This window comes from Bemisia tabaci, chromosome 1 (assembly GCF_918797505.1).
Source record: "Bemisia tabaci chromosome 1, PGI_BMITA_v3".
In the NCBI taxonomy this organism is placed as follows: domain Eukaryota; kingdom Metazoa; phylum Arthropoda; class Insecta; order Hemiptera; family Aleyrodidae; genus Bemisia; species Bemisia tabaci.
Genome location: NC_092793.1, coordinates 45145847 through 45165759, shown reverse-complemented (window position 1 = coordinate 45165759; position 19913 = coordinate 45145847). Strand labels below are relative to the sequence as shown.

At 39.8% G+C, this 19913-nt stretch overlaps 1 protein-coding gene across 2 annotated transcripts; it reads right to left on the bottom strand.

The window, feature by feature from the left end:
* Positions 1-1576: 1576 nt before the first annotated feature.
* LOC109039676 (sideroflexin-1) lies at positions 1577-19667 on the bottom strand. Of its 2 annotated transcripts, XM_072301443.1 has the most exons (9): positions 19388-19667; positions 15998-16161; positions 14644-14814; positions 13558-13656; positions 7294-7369; positions 6567-6652; positions 5497-5624; positions 3879-4063; positions 1577-1969 (listed from the first exon to the last, which is right to left on the bottom strand). In XM_072301443.1, the coding sequence occupies exons 1-9, from the start codon at positions 19388-19390 to the stop codon at positions 1910-1912; spliced, it is 972 nt and encodes a 323-aa protein (XP_072157544.1). In that variant the 5' UTR covers positions 19391-19667; the 3' UTR covers positions 1577-1909. The 2 variants fall into 2 exon arrangements, with proteins under 2 accessions (XP_072157544.1, XP_072157540.1); XM_072301439.1 differs by lacking the exon at positions 19388-19667 and having other exon boundaries at positions 15998-16173.
* Positions 19668-19913: the final 246 nt, after the last annotated feature.

The following is a 19913-nucleotide window of genomic DNA, read 5'->3' as shown; positions in this document are numbered from 1 at the left end:
GTAGGTCCCTATCCTTAAACACGTGCAAACAAAATGACGTAACGCTCTCCCTAATCCCTCCTCCCCCCTTGAGCGCTACATACCTTAATGGATGGCCACATATTTGATATGATGCACCTCACGACCATCGGAGTACTGTGAGCTTTTAAAATCTAACTTTCTAGTCTAGAGAGTTCATATCGATAGATTCTTGTTGCTGTTGCTAATGTTGATGCAAGTAATAGAGGCAGAAAACTGAATTTTTTAGCGTTTTCAGACGCATTGTCAGAACGTTTGCAACGTTCACTTAGAGTTCGACGAGCGTTTTTGTTGTTTTACTGGTTGGGAAGATCAAATGGACGAAAAAAATCAAATTTCTCTAAAAATGATGATATGATAGTAATCGTTGCGCGCGGCGCAGTCCATACTTTTCCTATAGAAAACGCGTGTAAGAAGGCCGAAAAATTCACTTTTTAGTCCTGCCTCTATCTAGATTGACACAGAAATAGTTCGATTGAAACAACGCGCGTCTATAATTCATTCCAAAATTTTGATCGGTTTAAGTCAAAATGAGACACTTTCAAGATACTAACATTATGTAAAATCCAGGGCCGGATTAAGGGGGTGGTCACATGGGAAGCGGCCCGTGGCGGCAAATCTGAGGGGCGGCAAAAATTTGCAATTTTTTAATGTGTAGGTATTTAAAAAAACCGGATTTATAAAAACAAAATTACAAACGAGAAGGGGCGACAAAATCTCTCATTTCCTGAGAGTATAGTAATTTCTAATTTAGTCGTCTCTTAGTGATACAAGAGACAGTACCTTCAACAAGTCGAGTTAAGAGAGAGACCAAACACGCAATTTGGCCTGGAACGGCGTGACTTAGAGAAAAATAAAAACGAGGACTTGAGATGAAAAGGAGAAGCCCTCGGCGCGGCGATCGGTATGTAACACACATTAGCGCCTACAAGACTGCACGAATACTTCACGCATTGCATCAAACACAATGTTGTCATTGCGGTCAGCGTGAAACGGATAGCGCCTACAAGAATGCATGAATACTTCACGCATTGCGTCCAACACAGTACGTTCAGCAGCGGTCGGCGTGAAACGCATAGCGCCTACAAAACTGTCGGAATACTTCACGCATTGCGCCAAACACGGTGCGGTCTGCGCGGCGCGGCGCGGCAACGGCGGAAGTTAAAATCATTGATCCACATTTATGTTTTTTCTCTCATAATTTTTTCGTTCATTTCTTATGAATGGAAGGCCTTGTCCACACAGAGATAGGTTTCCGGAACTTAACTTTCGCGCAAAGTTCCGTAAACTTTTGCTAGTGGTGTTGACAAGGCTTTCCCAAAAAATGTGTTCAACATCAGTAAATGCGTCTTATGCACCCCTCCCTCGCTGACACGTTCATTTGATGGTTTATATCGAGTTTCAAAACGAATGAGAAGGGGCGGCAAGTAGGTGAATGCGGCCATGGTAAAATCATACACATGAAACTTTGTGATCTAGGTGTAAGTTTATGTGCATAGGAGTTTCAGTTCGATATGAATGAAGCTATATGCATCTAGGAAATGATTTAAATGCCAAGTTCTTGGGAAATGTTTAATGAATTTTAAGAGGCTCCTGAAAGTTATTTGTGACACGCCACAACATTGAATACTTAATACACGGGGAAATTTGGAAAACATTAACGCGCGATACAAAACTTTAAAGAAAGAAAATCTTATATGCTTAAATAGAGTGGCACTATAAAATGATTAAGGATCACGATGTGATCTCCAACTTGTAAAAAATGTCCTGAAAAATGCTTGGAGTGTTAGGTAGCGAACATTTTTAGAACAAGAAGTACAGACGACTCAAATGTTTGTAAACTCTTAGCTTACAGTTAATTTGGTTTTTGAGTATATTTAACATTTTAAGTCTAAAGTCCCTTGTTGTAGTATCCAATTTTTGTGTCAGGACTAATCTTCTGCGCACTTTCCTGGAAAACAGATGAATATAAATAAAATGTAAGTAAATTTAATAACATAATATGCATATAAAACCTAGTAAAAATATGAAACATAAATGAATAAATAGCTGTAGGTACATGAATAAAATTGTTAAAGAGAATCGCGCAGCGGTGAATCATAATTTTCAAAATATGAAAATTGTCAATTTCCATAAATATGATTAAATTTTAACAGCCATTAACTGTGCTATGGAAGAAAAACAGTGTGGTTTTATCATTTACTTTATATCATCAATGTTATGAAGACATAATTTCCTTTCCGTTGTTAACATTAAATGATTTAACTAGAAAGAGGGTAATTTAAAAAAGGCGAAGGAAAGAAAAATAGGAGGAGAAGAAAGATGAAAAGAAAGAACAGAAGGTGGGAAGAATAATGAGGTTAAGGCGAGCCCTGGTAAAAATGGCAAGTGTTAGGTCAGTGAATTTTCCACTGAGGTCAGTGCAATTTGCTCTGAGGTCAGTTCAGTTTTCTCTGACGTAAGTGTTAAAGCACTGACCCAAGAAGTAAGCACTGAGGTAAGAGGCACTGACGTCGGGAGGAAGACTTACCTAAGTGCAGAGATATCTTTGAGGTAAGCGGGACTGAGGTCAGGACTTGGTTCAGAGGGTAAGTCTCTGATATCAGTCTTAATCGAACCGCACTCACTCCCAAAAAGTAGAGATGGCTCCCTCTTCCCCCACCCTATTTTATTTTCGTGGGGGAATATTCCTTGGGATACGGGGACCACAAACTTTATCTTACGGAGAGGCATATTTTTTATGAGGGGGATTTTCTAAGAGGGAAGGAAAACTTGTTTAGGTAGCCACACTCTTGAAAAATTTGTTTAACCTTCTTCGTTTATGATGGCACTTAAATAATTAAAACACAAAAAAATGAGATCGGTAAAAATATTATCACCGCTATAATATGTATTTAGATGTAGTTATTTAAGCATTATTATTTTTTTAACTTAAGAGTAAAAAAAAAAAAATTAAATTTGGTTTAAATTTTTTTCAATTTTAACTCGTTTTAAAATGTTCCAGTCTTAATTTTTTTTAAATTTTCCCAATTTATTTTTAATTATTTTCCAACTTTTTTACTCCTTTAAGTACTTTCAATTTTTGTATCTGCTAATTTATATTTTTTGTATCATTTCAACTTTGATTATTTTTTTTACATCCTCAGCTATAATTTTGAATTTTAATGCATTCCATTTTTTTTTTTTTTTTTTTTTTTTTTTCAAAAAAACATAACATATAAAACTTCATTTTCATGTTGATTGATTGAAAAAGAATAATAAAAAAATTAAGTATCGGATTCAAATTCAAAGACAAAATCATCATTTGCTGTCAAAATTACTCCAATGGGGGCCCTGAAATGACATAATTACGCCCCTGGCACTTACACGCGCAGGTAGTGTAGTGGTTCAGTCGCTAGGTCGATCACCGATGATAAGCTACGTCGGGCGTAGTTAGTACTTAGATTGGAGACCGCATGGGAACGAGCGTTGTCCACTGAAGATTGTGATGATTACTTGTGATGGAAAACTCACAGTAGCCCTCCCTGGTCGTCAAATAGTGAATTAACGTACCTGGCGGATCGGTAATTAACTAAATTTTTGCCTCTACAGTATTTCTGGGAGTTTCCACAACGCTTACGTCGGAGACACTTAGGTCAGTGCCACTTACATCAGAGGCACTTGCCTTTGGAACAGACCTAACACTGACGTAGCAGATCAGCGCCCGGCAGCACTTACATCAGTGTTTAGGTCTGTTCCAAAGGCAAGTGCTACTGATCTGAGCACTTGCCATTTTTACCAGGGAGGAAGAAGAAGGAAGAGAAGAAGAAGAGGACAAACAAGGGGATGAGGAGGAGGAAGAAAATCATAGGCATCATTACCTGAACGTGCGGCTCCAGACTCTCTATTGAAACAGGAACTTTTTGCGGAAATAAGGCACAGCACATAGGAGTGGCAAAAGTGAGGAAAAATCCGCAAAGGATTATCTGTAACGGAGTGTTGGCCCAGGGAAACCTCCTCAGCACGCCTCGTTTCTCAAATGCTTGCATGATCACCGGCGTTAGCACTGCAATCGAGGAGAAAATAGAATTTCCGTTAATAATGGAAACACTGTGCCGTAGCCAGGTATATTTGCGCGTGGAGCAAATTCACCGTTATGCTCCGTTCTCCGGGGGTCGACACCCTCAGAAGGGGGGCCGGGGGTCCTTCTAAGGAAAAATTTGGAGTTCTAGAAAACCGAATTACTCATTAATCAAAACTACACGCTGATTGCTGATATACCCTGTTGATTGGGTTTTTAAATGATGCAACTATTCGGCCTCCTAGACAACGCTAGGAAGTATTTTTTCACAATGAAGGCGTTTCTTATGATTTGACACGCTTCATCATAGAATAAATTATCTCAAGCAATGAAATTTAATGACTAATCCGAGCAATCTGCCACACTTTTGGAATGGGTGTTTAACTGATCCAACTATTCGGCTTCTTAATCCGCGCTTGGAAAAATCGTTTTACAATGAAGGCGTTTCTTACTCTTCATCAGAGCATTATATGAGGCGAACAAATCTTGCGCTATGATTTGAGGAGTATCATAATTTGACTGTGACTTTCACGCACCCTGTGGAAGATACGTCACTGTCAATGTTTGGTAACATCAGATCGTTATATAAAATTAATGGTATAGTTTTTCTATGGTTTACTTTTCTGTTCTGCATTTAAGTCACTGAGTGTTTTCACGTGCATTTAGTCGGCACATAGTGGCGTCATCGTCGCGAGGGATTTTTTCACGTGGAGCAAACTCGCCGCTTATAGGCGCCTTTTTTACCTGAGTCCACAAGGGGTCGACGCCGGGGTGGGGGGGGGGGGGGGGGGGCGGGCTCGGCCTCCGTATAGAAAATTTGGGGTTTTGAAAAACCGCATTCCTCACTATTTTACGTGTCGCTACACTGTTTATCGGGTTTTTAAATGATGCAACAATCCGGCCTATGCGACCGCGCTGGGAAGTATCGTTTTACAATGAAGGCGTTTGTTATGCTTCGTAAGGCTACTAATCTTGCTGCGCCAAGGAAAATCGCCGAATGAACATTCGAAAGTTGTCGAATTTCTCCCAATAAAAGTTTTATTCTTGAGGAGGGTTATGAACATTTTCTCTTGGCATTTTCAGATAATTTACTAAGATCTAATCACGAGCAAAATTCTCTGAAAAATTCGAAAAACAATACTCATTGATTTCCCTGAAAACCCATACTTTGTACATATCATACACAACTTCCGGAGGCTCATACGGTGTTCTTCCTTAGCTCATCAGTACTCATCCTATATTATCCCTCTTTTCTTCTACTCTTTCCTGAACTCTTTGTTATATGACCCAACGAAGAGCTGTGGATCTCGGTACTTACCATGCCCCCCAGGGATTGCCCTCTCATTAATACGACACTGCCACTATGATTCGACCGGGCAAAAACATACGATAGCCAATGGAGAATATTTAAATCTTACCCATTCCAGGGGATACCATCGCGATACGCGAAAAGGTCACTGAGGCGATAGCTTTCCTGGCCGCTGACTGAGATTGACCGAGAGGTGTTCCGTCCTCACTCACGATATGGATACCTTCACTCAGTTCTCTGGAAACCGGAATTAGAAAGATTCAGCACGATATCGTAACATCGTGAAAAAATATCAAATGCAAACTGTTAAACATCGAGGAGCGAAATTCGATGCTAGAGCCTTTACCCATAGTGCCCAAAAACCCGGAGTGATATGAATGCGAAGTGAAATTAGCACGACAAAAGCGTATGGCACTCCGCAAAAAGAGTAGATTCCGCTTCGCATTCATATCACTCCGGGTTTTTGGGTGCTGTATAGACTCCGCCACAGAATTTCACCCTAAAATAGCTAACTGTGTGTAGCGATTCAATTTTCTTTGCACAGTAGAGTGTAACAGGGTTGGAGGGTGAACCATCCCTATCCTGAACTAAAATTAGTTTTCATAATTTAAACAGCTCTCATTATTAAGAAGAGAGAGAGAGTATGAATTCATGCGAAAATTAAAGCATCTATACTTAGGCACAGGTAGATGTCAGTAGTACAGGCGTCCGTTAATCACCCCACCCATTCCAACTCTCTAATTTTTCCCAAAATCAAAAGTAATTTCAGACAATATCAACCAAGAAATTATTGCAGATTTGACCCATTCTAATTAATCGGCCTAATTTTATCAACAATTTTGTATTTTAAAAAGAACCAGTTAAATCCTGAAGTTCAATATTTTAACTGTACGAAATTCAGGTAAATTATTTTGGTAAAAAAAAAAGCTTCAAAACTTTCTTGCCAACATTCTAATTGTTTCTTAAATCAGAAGCGATTTCAGGCAATTTTAATCAAGAAATTATAGTATATTTAAGTACATTCAGTGCACCCCCATCCTGAAATCACTAAAAATTGTGGTAAAAAAATTGTTAAATCAACAATATCATTTTTCTCGTGACAGTGAGAACGAAGTTTTTCTCCCGTAGATTCGGAATCCATTCATTCGTAATGCAAAAAAGTTATACGGAGCAACTCACCGATACCGCATAAGAGGTATATTGATACAGTTAGCTGCGGCCACTGCGGCAAAAGGAACCAATCGGCTGACGAGTGGAGGAGCTCTCTGAAACAAAAAAAGGGTCATGTAGACATGTTTCTGCCAAACGGAACTATGTGCATTCGTCAAGTTAAATTGAATGGAACATGAAATTGTATGGTATTATGCCGCCTGAGTTCACAAGCATGCAGATTGGTTTTTGAATGTTATCGAAGGACTCTAATCACGCGACTTTAGATGATGGATCGGACATGGATAATTCGATAAAGTTCAATCGATGAACAATATTTCAAGAGTCCACTCGCCGTCTTGGGCTCGAAACAGACGAGACCTGGCCGATGGACATACATACAACAAGTGAAGACGCGACGCGGTGAATCTCTCCAATCAATGCGTCAAGATGCAACTATTACCACTCCAAGGAAGGTCGTGTTGCATACATAATAAATGAAGGCGTTTCGACTTTCCTTACGCTCGCTGTTCTTTCCTGTCTATACAGGTACTCTATTCCTTCCTAGTGCGCTAGCATGCGTAAAGGGAGATTTTCACGGCGAGGAGGCTTAAGATGATGACGAGTGCGGCTAGGACTTAAAAAGATTTAGATTTAGATTTATGCAAGTTTAAGAAAAATAAAAATCAGATAAATAAAAGAAACTGGATGTTGATGAGAAAAATTAAACATAATATTAATCATAACGCAAACCTACCTTTGCTAATTTGTTCAAAGTTAAAGCAGTTCCCAGGGCACCTCCAGTTGCCGCACAGTAAGACTTCACAACCTGCCTTGCATGAACAATGATTAAACATGTATTAGTGGTTATATTTTGCGTTGGAAAAAGAGTCGGGAGGAATGTGACAATTCAAAGTTCATGCTAATAAAAAAAAAAAAAAATGGAAAATATTAAAAGCCTTTAAAATTGTTTCAAAGTAAAAATTTAAAAAAAAACTCGCAACGGAGCCGTCATTTTTATAAAAATAAGTGTTTAACATTCGCATCCGTAGTTCGCATTCATTCTCAGTTTTTTTAATCTAAAAGTATACCGGTGGAAAAGAAAACAAAAGTATTTTGTTGCGATACTTTGCTGCATGAAACATTTTCATGTAATATCAGCGAGTCACTTCTCAAATATTTCGTGTCAGCAGAGAATTCGATCCCTTCAAGCCAGTTGAAATAACACGTGAAGTTTTGGCCAACCGAAAAAAATTCCCTGCTAAAAATGTTCCGTGTGGATGATTTCCATGAAGTTGATTTCCATGAAAAAATGACACGGAAAAATGGAACAGGAAATATTTCCATGTGGCTGATTTCCGTGTGACTGATTTCCATGTGGCTTATTTCCATGAAAATTTTTCATGGAAACGAAATCATTTCCGTGAAAATTTTTCATGGAAACGAAATCATTTCCGTGACAATTTTTCATGGAAAGAAAACCATTTGCATAAAAATGATCACAAGAAGGTTTCAGTACCATCCAAATTGCTCACGGAAATTAAATAAATCTTAGAATCAAGACAAAGGAGACAAGCGTCCCAATGGGAGCACATGATATTTGGACCATGCAGACATGCTCAGTAAAATAGAAAATGAACAAACAACACTCACCAACTCGCTCAAGTCTGTAATCCACTGGGTCAGAAAAATCCACTTGAAGACAATGAATCCAAATTTCCGATTAGAACTGGTGCAGGTACGAAGGAACTTTTGAAAACACGATGAGTGCATTGTAAAAATATCTAAAGCACTCTTTAACGTAAGAGAAAAATTAGCACCATGATTTAATAGCTGATCGATACAGAACACCACTCTCAGAAAAGCACTGACACAACACGATTTTTCAGTTTAGTTTTAGAGGAGAAAGCATTTTTCAAAAGATGCGACATCATAGATCCACAGCTTAAATAATTTCACGATTTACTACGATCATTGATGATATTAAGGTAGCCATCGATTCTCTACCCGACGTTCCTTCCACACATGACAGGAAACATCTACAGGCATAGAGCAAATGGCACTGAGCAGCAATGTACATCTGATAAGGCAAGCTCCTGGAAGTGTCGATCTGCAAAAATACAAAGCGGGAGACAGATCATCAAATTGATCTACCTATGGTTAATGGCCGTCCTTGGAGACAGACAATAAACTACGTAACAATATATCAACCACCTTTTGATAACAGAACGAATTTAAAATGAGAGCAAGACCCTTCCTTATGGAGGGAGGGCCAAGAAACATTTAAAAACGGAACATTTTACAACTTACAGGTCTGAGCCACTGAATATAATACATTCCACCAGTCAATAAAATTTTAAATTTTGAATGTTGATGGATAACCTGATTGCCAGTATACATTGAGTTGAAACCAGTTGAAACATCTGATACGTAGAGCGGTTCATTCTTATAGAGGCTTCCGAAGTAGTTCCAGATAGGTACTTTAAAATTAGACACCGGTCAAATGTAGTACAAGAGAGGAAATGGGTGCAACAAAACTTTAATTGTCCTTGATTCTTTTGAAGACACAAGGAAAATGCAGGCAGTATGAGGATGTTCCAACAGACTACCTATAATAGCACTCGCCTGCAAGAGTTGGGAAGTTTCTACTTGTGATGAAGTCCGCGGATAATAAGATTTGCACTTAGAGAGTGCAACAGAAGATCCACCATCTTGATTCTGGTCTTTCCCTTCAATGCTAAATAGATGAAAGATTATCTCCCTTCCCACGGAAGGAGTGGATAGATTTATTAGACGTAGACTCTTCGATCAACTTCGTAACCACGGTTAGGAATAGCACATGGTAGTAAATGCATTCGCAAACCAAGAGAATAGAATTCACAATTACCTCGCTCGTTAGAACATATCGACTGAATCGTAAATCGGCAAAGAAAATTAAACTCGAGTTACTTGATCAGTATAGCTTGACATGACAAATGTGTAATGTAAGTACAAGGTGACAGGCTCATACTTAGGTGTGTCCGTCGTCAAGAAGTGAGAAGTGAGAGATAATTTACCTGTGTTCGATGAAACTGAGTATAGTCAAGTAGACGCCGATAATACAATCGATTCTTCGTTAAGAATCATGAAAAGTAGATCAAATTAAGTTTTCATTTTGAAATTCACGGCATGGCATGGCTAGGCTGGCTGGGTGGATTGAATTGAACAATGGTCCGGATCCGGAGTTCCGAGTGCGAGTTGGACATCGAACAGTTGGACGAGGGACCATTCCGCGGTTCCGCCTTTTGCCTTTTTATCGAGGTTGCGTATGAAAATGAGTGAAAATCAGCCGCTATAATGATTATAGAAAGCCAGTTTTTGTATTTTAATCCTTTTGAAAACATTTGCCTGATAATTATTTAGATAATAAATACAACCCTGGAAGTATCGGCAAGGAACGATTATTCCAGGAACTAGGAACATCTTCACAAAAGTTAGGTTATATTTATCAATTTACCTCTCACTCACATCCATAGAGTACAATAGAGTCGCAAAGTACTGGAGCGCCGATGAAGCCAATCCATTAACAGGCGTTTCCGAGCCACGTGTGCTCCGAAAATAGTGAACCATTTGCGAACCCAACGGCATTTTGTAACACGGCGGCTTATGGAGAAATCAAGAATTGCTTGTGTTTTTTAGGTATTTTATAATTCAATCAGCATTAATTTTTGCAAATTTTGCTATTTAAAGGTAGTCAAAGCCATAATGAATCCATTGATGTATATTACTCCTGGATAATATTCATATTGGGATTTAATTTCTGACTTATACCAAGTGTGAACCAACCGGCATTTCTTATCACGGCGGCTTACGGGGAAAGCAACGACTGCCTGTGTTTTTTCGACATTTTTTATTCAATCGATATTAATTTGTGCAAATTTTGCTATAATTAGATAGTCAAAGCCATAATGAATCCATTGATGTATATTACTCCTGGAGAATATTCATATAGGGATTTAATTTCTGACTTAACTACCAAGTTGTGAACCAACCGGCATTTTTTAACACGGTGGCTTATGGAGAAATCAACGACTGCTTGTGTTTTTTCGACTTTTTTAAATTCCATCTATATTAATTTATGCAAATTTTGCTATAAATAGATATTCAAAGCCATAACGAATCCATTAATGTATGTTACTCCTGGGTAATATTCATATATGGACTCAATTTCAGACTTATTACCGGCCTACTTATTTTAGCTGGTTCAGTGTGTGTCTAGCCGACGAACGGAGCCGAGTCGGGACCGTCGGGAGTGGGGAGCGCTGAGCGCGAGTCTCTGCGTATGCGTCATCGCTAGTCGCCGCACACTAGTCTCCGGAGAACTGGACAAAACAGCCTCGAAAAGTGACTTCATCGGCGATCCAGTACTTTGCGACTCTATTGTACTCTATGCTCACATCACCACATCACCTCAAGTAAGTAATTTAATGAATAATTTTTCACTTTCACACCTTTCACAAAAGAATCAAGGACAATTAAAGTTTTGTTGCACCCATTTCCTCTCTTGTACTACATTTGACCGGTGTCTAATTTTAAAGTACCTATCTGGAACTACTTCGGAAGCCTCTATAAGAATGAACCGCTCTACGTATCAGATGTTTCAACTGGTTTCAACTCAATGTATACTGGCAATCAGGTTATCCATCAACATTCAAAATTTAAAATTTTATTGACTGGTGGAATGTATTATATTCAGTGGCTCAGACCTGTAAGTTGTAAAATGTTCCGTTTTTAAATGTTTCTTGGCCCTCCCTCCATAAGGAAGGGTCTTGCTCTCATTTTAAATTCGTTCTGTTATCAAAAGGTGGTTGATATATTGTTACGTAGTTTATTGTCTGTCTCCAAGGACGGCCATTAACCCTAGGTAGATCAATTTGATGATCTGTCTCCCGCTTTGTATTTTTGCAGATCGACACTTCCAGGAGCTTGCCTTATCAGATGTACATTGCTGCTCAGTGCCATTTGCTCTATGCCTGTAGATGTTTCCTGTCATGTGTGGAAGGAACGTCGGGTAGAGAATCGATGGCTACCTTAATATCATCAATGATCGTAGTAAATCGTGAAATTATTTAAGCTGTGAATCTATGATGTCGCATCTTTTGAAAAATGCTTTCTCCTCTAAAACTGAACTGAAAAATCGTGTTGTGTCAGTGCTTTTCTGAGAGTGGTGTTCTGTATTGATCAGCTATTAAATCATGGTGCTAATTTTTCTCTTACGTTAAAGAGTGCTTTAGATATTTTTACAATGCACTCATCGTGTTTTCAAAAGTTCCTTCGTACCTGCACCAGTTCTAATCGGAAATTTGGATTCATTGTCTTCAAGTGGATTTTTCTGACCCAGTGGATTACAGACTTGAGCGAGTTGGTGAGTGTTGTTTGTTCATTTTCTATTTTATTGAGTATGTCTGCATGACAGATGTCATCCATTATTACTTTGCATGATGCATATTTAGCTGAAAGATTCTCTTTACACATGCCTAGTGGAAGATACATGTGGGTTTGGAACTGCTAACATGCGAACTTTGAAAAACTACGCTGCTATGATATAGAAAATCCTACAAGTCCAAGAAGGTCTATGCGCTGATATCAATTACATACTGACATATACCCGTCAAACAAGTTCCCATGGCTGTCATAGATGGCCTGCCCACAAAGTATGTCTGAAAGGGTGGCCCTAATTTTCATCAGGGAGCTTTGAGTACACCATGTACTTTTTAAGATTATTGTGCTTATTATTGCTTTCACTTGAGTGTAGATGTAAGTACATACTAAGCTTTTATCCATCATACATTTTGGCACATTTCTTTAATTATTGAGCTTCATAAAATTTCAGGTACTTGATTTTCAGGGGCTGAGATCGAAATCATATCATTAAAAAAAATTGGTTCCAGCAATTCTTTTCAAATTCTTTACAAAAAAATTTAGAGGATTTAATAACTGAAGATAAAAACATAACATGCTAAACACTACCTTCTGATGAAAAAGTACTTAAGTGATGACCAAAATTGAGACTTTTTTCGATCACCCTGATATGGGGATCTTCTTCACCTCCTTTCTAAACATACGCCTGAGAAGAAAAAATTTGACTGCTAATGCAACCCGCAACAATGATCGTATAGCTCTTCTTTCGGTTTTTTCCTTTTTCCCTTCATTCCCCCCCCCCCCTTCCAAAACTTGAGATTTTTCCTTTTCATGTCATAATGAGCCCATAGCACAGAAGTTTTCAAAAATGATTGGAATTCACGAAATTTCATTTTATGAAGTTACATATAAAATCTTGCATCTCTGGTTTGAACCGTATACCGAGTATAATTCCTTGGCGCGCACCTTGCGGAGCGCCTTCAACATCGTAGTTATGCTTCAAACGCGACACTCACGCTCCGATGTGTAATTTTCGCATGTTGCGCATGTCGGAGCGTATGTCCAATTTAGAATTGCCCAAAAATTGAAAGATTTTAAAGCCGCGAAATTCATGTTTAAATCCGCAATTTTTATTTCCATGCCGAACTGAGAAGGGGATTTTCAATTCCATGAAGGCTTGATGGAAATGACTTGGTTTCCGTGTGAGTTGCATGGAAGTGCTATGAGTTCCATGTCGAGCTCACAAGGAAATATTTTCATTTCCATGAAGACTTGATGGAAATGACTTGGTTTCCGTGTGAGTTGCATGGAAACGTTATGATTTCCATGTCGAGCTCACAAGGAAATGTTTTCATTTCCATGACGGCTTGATGGAAATGACTTGGTTTCCATGTGAGTTTCATGGAAACGTTATGATTTCCATGTCGAAGGACATGGAAGTCAGACGATTTCCATGAAATCACATGGAAATCGGGTCATTTCCACGTGAATCCACATGGAACATTTTTAGCAGGGTTCCCCTCGCATGAGGGATAATTATTTCATCGAGCCTCACCCGCATAACAAATTATACTTTAACGACGCGGCGTAGGATAGAAGTATAATTAGTTGATGGACTTACTCGATTGGCATGGGATCAGCCCCACTGCGATTCGTATAGTTGACAAGAGCGTTGAAAGACTGGTTGACCCACTGCCAAAATATCACTGCAGGGGTTGATCTGCAAACCAGTCAAAACATGAGTCATGATCATAAAAAAAACGAAGAGGTTGGAGAAGTCATGTTCCATTCACAACTGAAATGTTGTTATACTTGTTATAAAAGAGAGTGATAATGTGAAACTTGATCCCAGGAGGACTCTTCAAGGCCCGAAAGTGCGGCGTAGGTAAACCGATTTTTTAACTGGAGTGAACAATCATAATTTTTATGTATTTTGAGTAGTAGTCATTGTGATTGGAGAGAAAAAAATGTAAACATGTAAAATATTCAATCCGTCTTTGTTTGGCTTTTAGTCAGCTCCCTACATACTCTAAGGATCCCTGGGATGGCTAAGGCCAATTGGATTACATTTTGCAATGAGAGACCACTATCTCTGGCTCTCCTGTAAAAGCACATACCTGCATAGAGAAACCAATGGCATGTATGTTGTTTCTAAAATGGGCCAGAAATATAGGGGCTCCTCATTGCAAAATGTTATCCCGTCGGAGGATTCCTAAGTGCCCACGATATAGGTTCTCTGACCCTCTAAATATCCATTTTTTGTCACATAAATCGTTCTACCGTTCTACCAGGCCGAGTTCCAAGATTTTTGAAGCTATCAACAAACGAAAATCCCAGTATGACCCCGCTCTATCCAGATTTTGAAATATGACCCCGGTTTTTTTCATTATACGTATAATGATAAAGTTGTGCGTTCTCCCATTTAAACAATGCGAATGCTCATTTTCTGTCATTGTTCGTTCTTAAATTCACCCGGTTAATTTTTAACATTTTTGCGGATATCGATAGGAGAAAGTTTCCAGATAAGCCCGCTCTACTCACAATTTTATTAACTCACGGGAGCCCATTAAGCTACCCTTAGAGACCGCGATTCGCTCTCGCTCTCTGGGGGTTGAGCCGCGTAGCGGTCAGGGGGCGTAGTTCCATGAAAGAAAGGTTCTCATAAAAATGACAAGGACGAGAGAATTGTTCATGAACAACGGCTTACTTGTAAAATGTCATCATGGCCCCGACAATGACCATGTTGCAGGGAACCTGAGCGGACATTCGTCCGAATAATACCATTTTCTCGCCTGTATCCGGGTGGAAAGCAGAATCCATAATATATTTTGCCTTGTACACATCTTCCAAAGTTTTTCCGACCAGCTGCTCTCCCGCTCTGAAATAACAGGAACATCTCATAAGAGGCACTTGAAAAATAAGTGTGCAAGAGAGACAGAACGCAGGTTCAAATTGGCAAGGAGTAGGCCAGGAATAGAGTGTAAACTTCATTTGATGTAGTTTGCTTCAGTGTATCTGACGAGTAACGCATAACGCATAACGCCCCCCCCCCCCCCCGCAAAATGCATTGGGGTTGTACCGCAAAGCTGTCAGGGGGCGTGCCTTCAAGTTTCCTCATTAATAAACAATGATATGAACTTGAATCGAAGGAAAATCCAAAGTAACACAGATTGCAATAGGTAGCAACTACGTAGTAAAAATATTGCAATTCCACTGAGTGTTATGCGTGTTGCCAAGCTCCTATTTGAAGGGGCCCCATTTATTGGAACTTATTGCAATACAATTGAAATGAGTTGCAATTTTTCATTGCATTGCATATTGCCTATCTTCCTGACACAATGAGCTAATTTTGTTGATTGTTTAAAATCGGCATAAATCGCCTAAATGATGTAAAAATATTGAAAATAATGGTAAAAAAATTACAATTTTATTAAAATGAGATTGCAATTTAATTTCAATATTGTCGTTGCACTGCGCTATTTAGGATAGGGGTAAATTTAAGAGAAGGAGGCAAAAAGTAACGTGTAGGTGATTTCGAGAGCAACTGCTTTAAAGTTTGAACCCTACACTGGGTTTTTACAACTCGAAACAAGTTTGAGCTAGTGTTCAAAATCACCGAGCTACAATTTAAAATCTTGAGACAATTTTTTTTTTTTTTTTTTGAAGATCACTGACCAGAGGCGAATCCAGTAATTTGGCAACACCGGATCTCCTCCATTTAAACCTATGTTAAATAATCGATTCTTGCCGGAGCACCTGGCCCCTCCAAGAATCGATACATTTTCATTCGTTTAAATGGAGAAAAACAATATTGCCAATTTGCTGGATCCGCCAATGTCACTGACTGGAAATCAAGTTTGTTAAAAATTAAATTTATCTCAGCTTTTTCTAGAAGCGTCACTTATATTTCCTTCCTCAATCATACAGGCTTCGACAGTCATTCGTAATCTGTGTTTCGAGCTGTGGTGACCGTGGATTGTAGGCATTTAACTTTTTGAATAGTCGTCTGTACGACCATGTTATAAGAGACTACAAGCATATAAGTATCATCATCAACTCACTTGTACTTGAGAACGATTTCCCTGGCCTCGTCTAGTTCTTTCGATGTGCGAAGGATATTTATGGGGTTGGCTGTGGTGAAAAAGTATTTTGCTCGTCCCCAGTAGGTGTTCTGGTCCCATTGTGGCTCATCAATGTTGACCAGCGGGATTACAGCTTGTTCCACCTGTTGTGACATATTGATGAAATGCACACTTGAGCAAGGAACATTTCGATAAATTGCAATTAAATGGTAAATTTATTGCAATTGAATGTTAAAGTTATTGCAATTATGTATCAGTGTTCAATGTCGTCCATTCGCTGATTGAAGGGGCTCTCTTACTGCAATAAAATTAAAATTAATTGCAATTTGTTTTGCATTGCAAATCGCCTATCTTTCTCATACATTGAACTAATCTTGTCGATCGTTTAAAATCGGCATTTATTGACCAGGTAATGCAATATTGCAATTTGATGGCAAAACAAATAAAAAAATCGCGATTTCATCGCATTAAATCGCAAAATTATTTCAATATTTACACTACACTGCGCTACTTGGGTACCTACCATGAAAAGCAAAAAGAAAATAACGTTAATTGAGCCTAATTCTTTTAAAGTAACTTTTACAATCCTCTGTCTCTTATGTGATTACTTCGCATCACAAAAGGAGAGAGAGAGTGTCGAAAAAAAAGTTATTATAAAACTAGGGGGCTACGCCCCCTGGCCGCTACGCGGCCCAACCCCCTGAAGGCGCTCCGCGCCATCAATGGGCCGTTTCGCGGCCCTATTTTTACCCTCCTATCAGTGTTAGTTTTATTTTTCCCCTAAAAAATTACGATATGAGGTATACTTTAATTTTAAACTTTACTTAAAATTACTTTAAAATTAAGAGGACGCATTTTGGAATGACTAATTGATGACATATTGCAGTAAAACAATGAACAATATTAGTCAGGTATCAATTAAGATGTCATGAGTCGGGGATCGATCCCACAGTGAGTCCTTGATGAACGCACTCGACGTCTTAGACGATTTGGCCATCGCTCTACATGAGGATCGGGGCGCGAATCTTGTGGAAATAAGTGTAGAGCTGATGCGCAGGCTACACAGGTACTGCGCAACCTCCTTGACCACTGCGCATCCTCCCGCGCATAGCGGTAGCAGCACCGGAGCATTCTGTAAACTCACTCACTTTTATAACGTGATTTTAAAAAAACCTGGGTCCTTTTTCCAAAATCTGATTAAAGCGGGCTCATCTAGGGCCTATTACCTGTCGATTTACGCAAAAATCATGGAAATCGGCCCGGTAGAACGCTCAAACGAACTATGACAAAAAGTATAAATTTACATTGTTTAAATGGGAGAATTCGCAAATTTACCACGTAATACAAAAAAACCTGGTTCATATTTTGAAAATCTGAAAAGAGTTGGCTAATCTAGAGACAATTGCCCGTCGATAGCCGCAAAAATCATGAAAATCGGCCCGGTAGAACGCTGGAACTAAGCGTTACCAGTTACGCAAAATTAGGAGGTCTCGGAGCTTATAGTATAGATACAGTCGATACTTTTGCTACTTTGGTGCTTGTTACCATGGGTTAGTTCATCATGCTTTGCGAATTTACCCGTTTACTCGGCATTAGTAACGGCTGGAAATCAAACCAATTACTGTATTTGCTATGTCCTACGCTTCGTCCAGTTTGCCTTCAATTACGCGATTAGGCAACGTGAGCTAGCGGCAATAGACAACTACACCAACTTGAAGCAATGCAGCCACGTTTACGCTGTTCCATTAGCAGTGGCAGTCTCTCACTAATTACCGCGTGCACATACAATGATACATAGTCTGACCAGTATAAGCTGCGACTCAAAAATGATGCAACTAATAGGCCGCTGAGACCACGCTAGGAAGTATCTTTTCACAGTGAAGGCGTTTCATATGTCGTCCTTAGCACGGCAGAGAGCTCGGCCTCGCTCAAAAGACACCGCGTGAGTATTCGTCCCTCGTTTCGTTCAATCACTGGTTGAACGAAACGAGGTTTGAAAGGTTTAAAACGGTTTGAAAGGTTGAAGGTTTGAAAGGTTTAACGAGGTTTTAAACGGTTGAGCGAAACGAGGGCCGGATTGAGGGAGTGGCCACATGGGCCGCGGCCCATGGCGGCATACCTAAGGGGCGGCAAAAATTTGCAATTTTTTAAGTGTCGGTATGAAAAAAAATCGGATTTATAAAAACAAAATTACAAACGAGAAGGGGCGACAAAATCTCTCATTTCCTGAGAGTATAGTAATTTCTAATATAGTCGTCTCTTAGTGATACAAGAGACAGCACCTTCAACAAGTCGAGTTAAGAGAGAGACCAAACACGCAATTTGGCCTGGAACGGCGCGTCTTAGAGAGAAATGATAACGAGGACTTGAGATAAAAAGGAGAAGCCCTCGGCGCAGCGATCGGCATGTAACACATATTAGCGCCTACACGACTGCACAAATACTTCACGCATTGCATCAAACACAGTGCGGTCATTGTAGTCCGCGTGAAACGTATAGCGCCTACAAGAATGCATGAATACTTCACGCATTGCGCCAAACACAGTGCGGTCAGCGTGAAACGCATAGCGCCCACAAGACTGCGTGAATACTTCACGCGTTGCGTCCAACACAGTGCGTTCAGCAGCGGTCGGCGTAAAACGCATAGCGCCTACAAGACTGTCGGAATACTTCACGCATTGCGCCAAACACGGTTTTCAGCGGAAACCAAAAGTTTCCAGTCTGGGCATCCTCGACTTCAATGGCTCATGGCTCAACTCCCTTGCCATAGATAAACGAAGGGGGAGTCTAGGGGGGCCTGGCCCTTTAGAACTGAAAATAGTTTCATATGCGGGCCCCCCCCCCCCCCCAAAAAAAAAAATGTTCCAGATGTTTTGAATGCAACAATTCGGAAGTATTTTGTGCTGAAAGTAGAAAAAAAAAACAACATAATTATTCCGCAGAAATTGATGGAAAAATTCTTTATGAAAGCTTCAAAATGCGTCCGATTAGTCGTATAAATTCTAAAATTTCTCGGGGGATGCCCCTCGGACCCCCCATCCTCCCTGCTTGGGGCCCGGACCTTAAAACTGGTACCAGGGCCCGAGATGGGATGTGGCGGGCGTGCTTGCAATTGCAGAGTATGATATACACGTATGTACAAAACAAGTTGCTACAGTGGCACCTTTTCATGATGGACCCTCGCGAAACGGCGAAACGTCTCCGTTAATAAGAGGAGGCTCTTGTTATAAGTAATTTGAGTCCATTAAGTCGGGTTTTTTTTACGCCAAATCCACTTTAAATCCGAAAGATTCTTTCGTTAAAAGGGGTTCTTTGCTGCGAACAGGGTCCGTTATTATGACCCAGTCTCAACACATTGTGTCAACTCACCATGTCTCGAACACACAATCCGATTATCCTAAACTATGATAGAGCCACAGGCAAGATTTCTATGTTACAACACACGTGAAGCATTTTCGCGAACTGTCAAGAGGTTTTGATGTAGAGTTATTGATTGTTGCATTGACCTCGTGGTTCCAACGTCCACGTTCTGCGACGTGAAGACTTTGGGCTTTGCGCGGCACTGGCTCTTTTCTCCCGTTGCGAACGGACCTCCAATCTCTCACACTTTGAGATAAATAATCAACTTCGATAAAGCGGAAAGTAGCAATATCGAATAAAACCGCGCACTATCGACGCGACCCGACCGTAAGTGGGCCTCGATCCTCTCCGTTTTTAACGGCGAAAATAAGAATGTGTCAAGAATTGATAAGAGACTTCAATACGATAAAGACTGCGCATAATTGTGATTCCACGTTTTGACCTACTATTTTCACTTTGTTCCACTATTGTGCGACAGAACATCAAAAAGATGAAAACGGCTTCGCATCCTCGCATGCATGGGTGGGAATAGGAA

Bases quoted from the DNA above. Each gene is read 5' to 3' on its own strand.
- LOC109039676 (XM_072301439.1), bottom strand. From the start codon at position 16,173: ATGTCACAACAGGTGGAACAAGCTGTAATCCCGCTGGTCAACATTGAT. The intron at 14,815-15,997 runs GTGAGTTGATGA...CTGTTATTTCAG, and splicing joins GAAATCGTTCTCAAGTACAA to AGCGGGAGAGCAGCTGGTCG. The intron at 6,653-7,293 runs GTAGGTTTGCGT...TTTTTGTTTCAG, and splicing joins CTTTGAACAAATTAGCAAAG to AGAGCTCCTCCACTCGTCAG.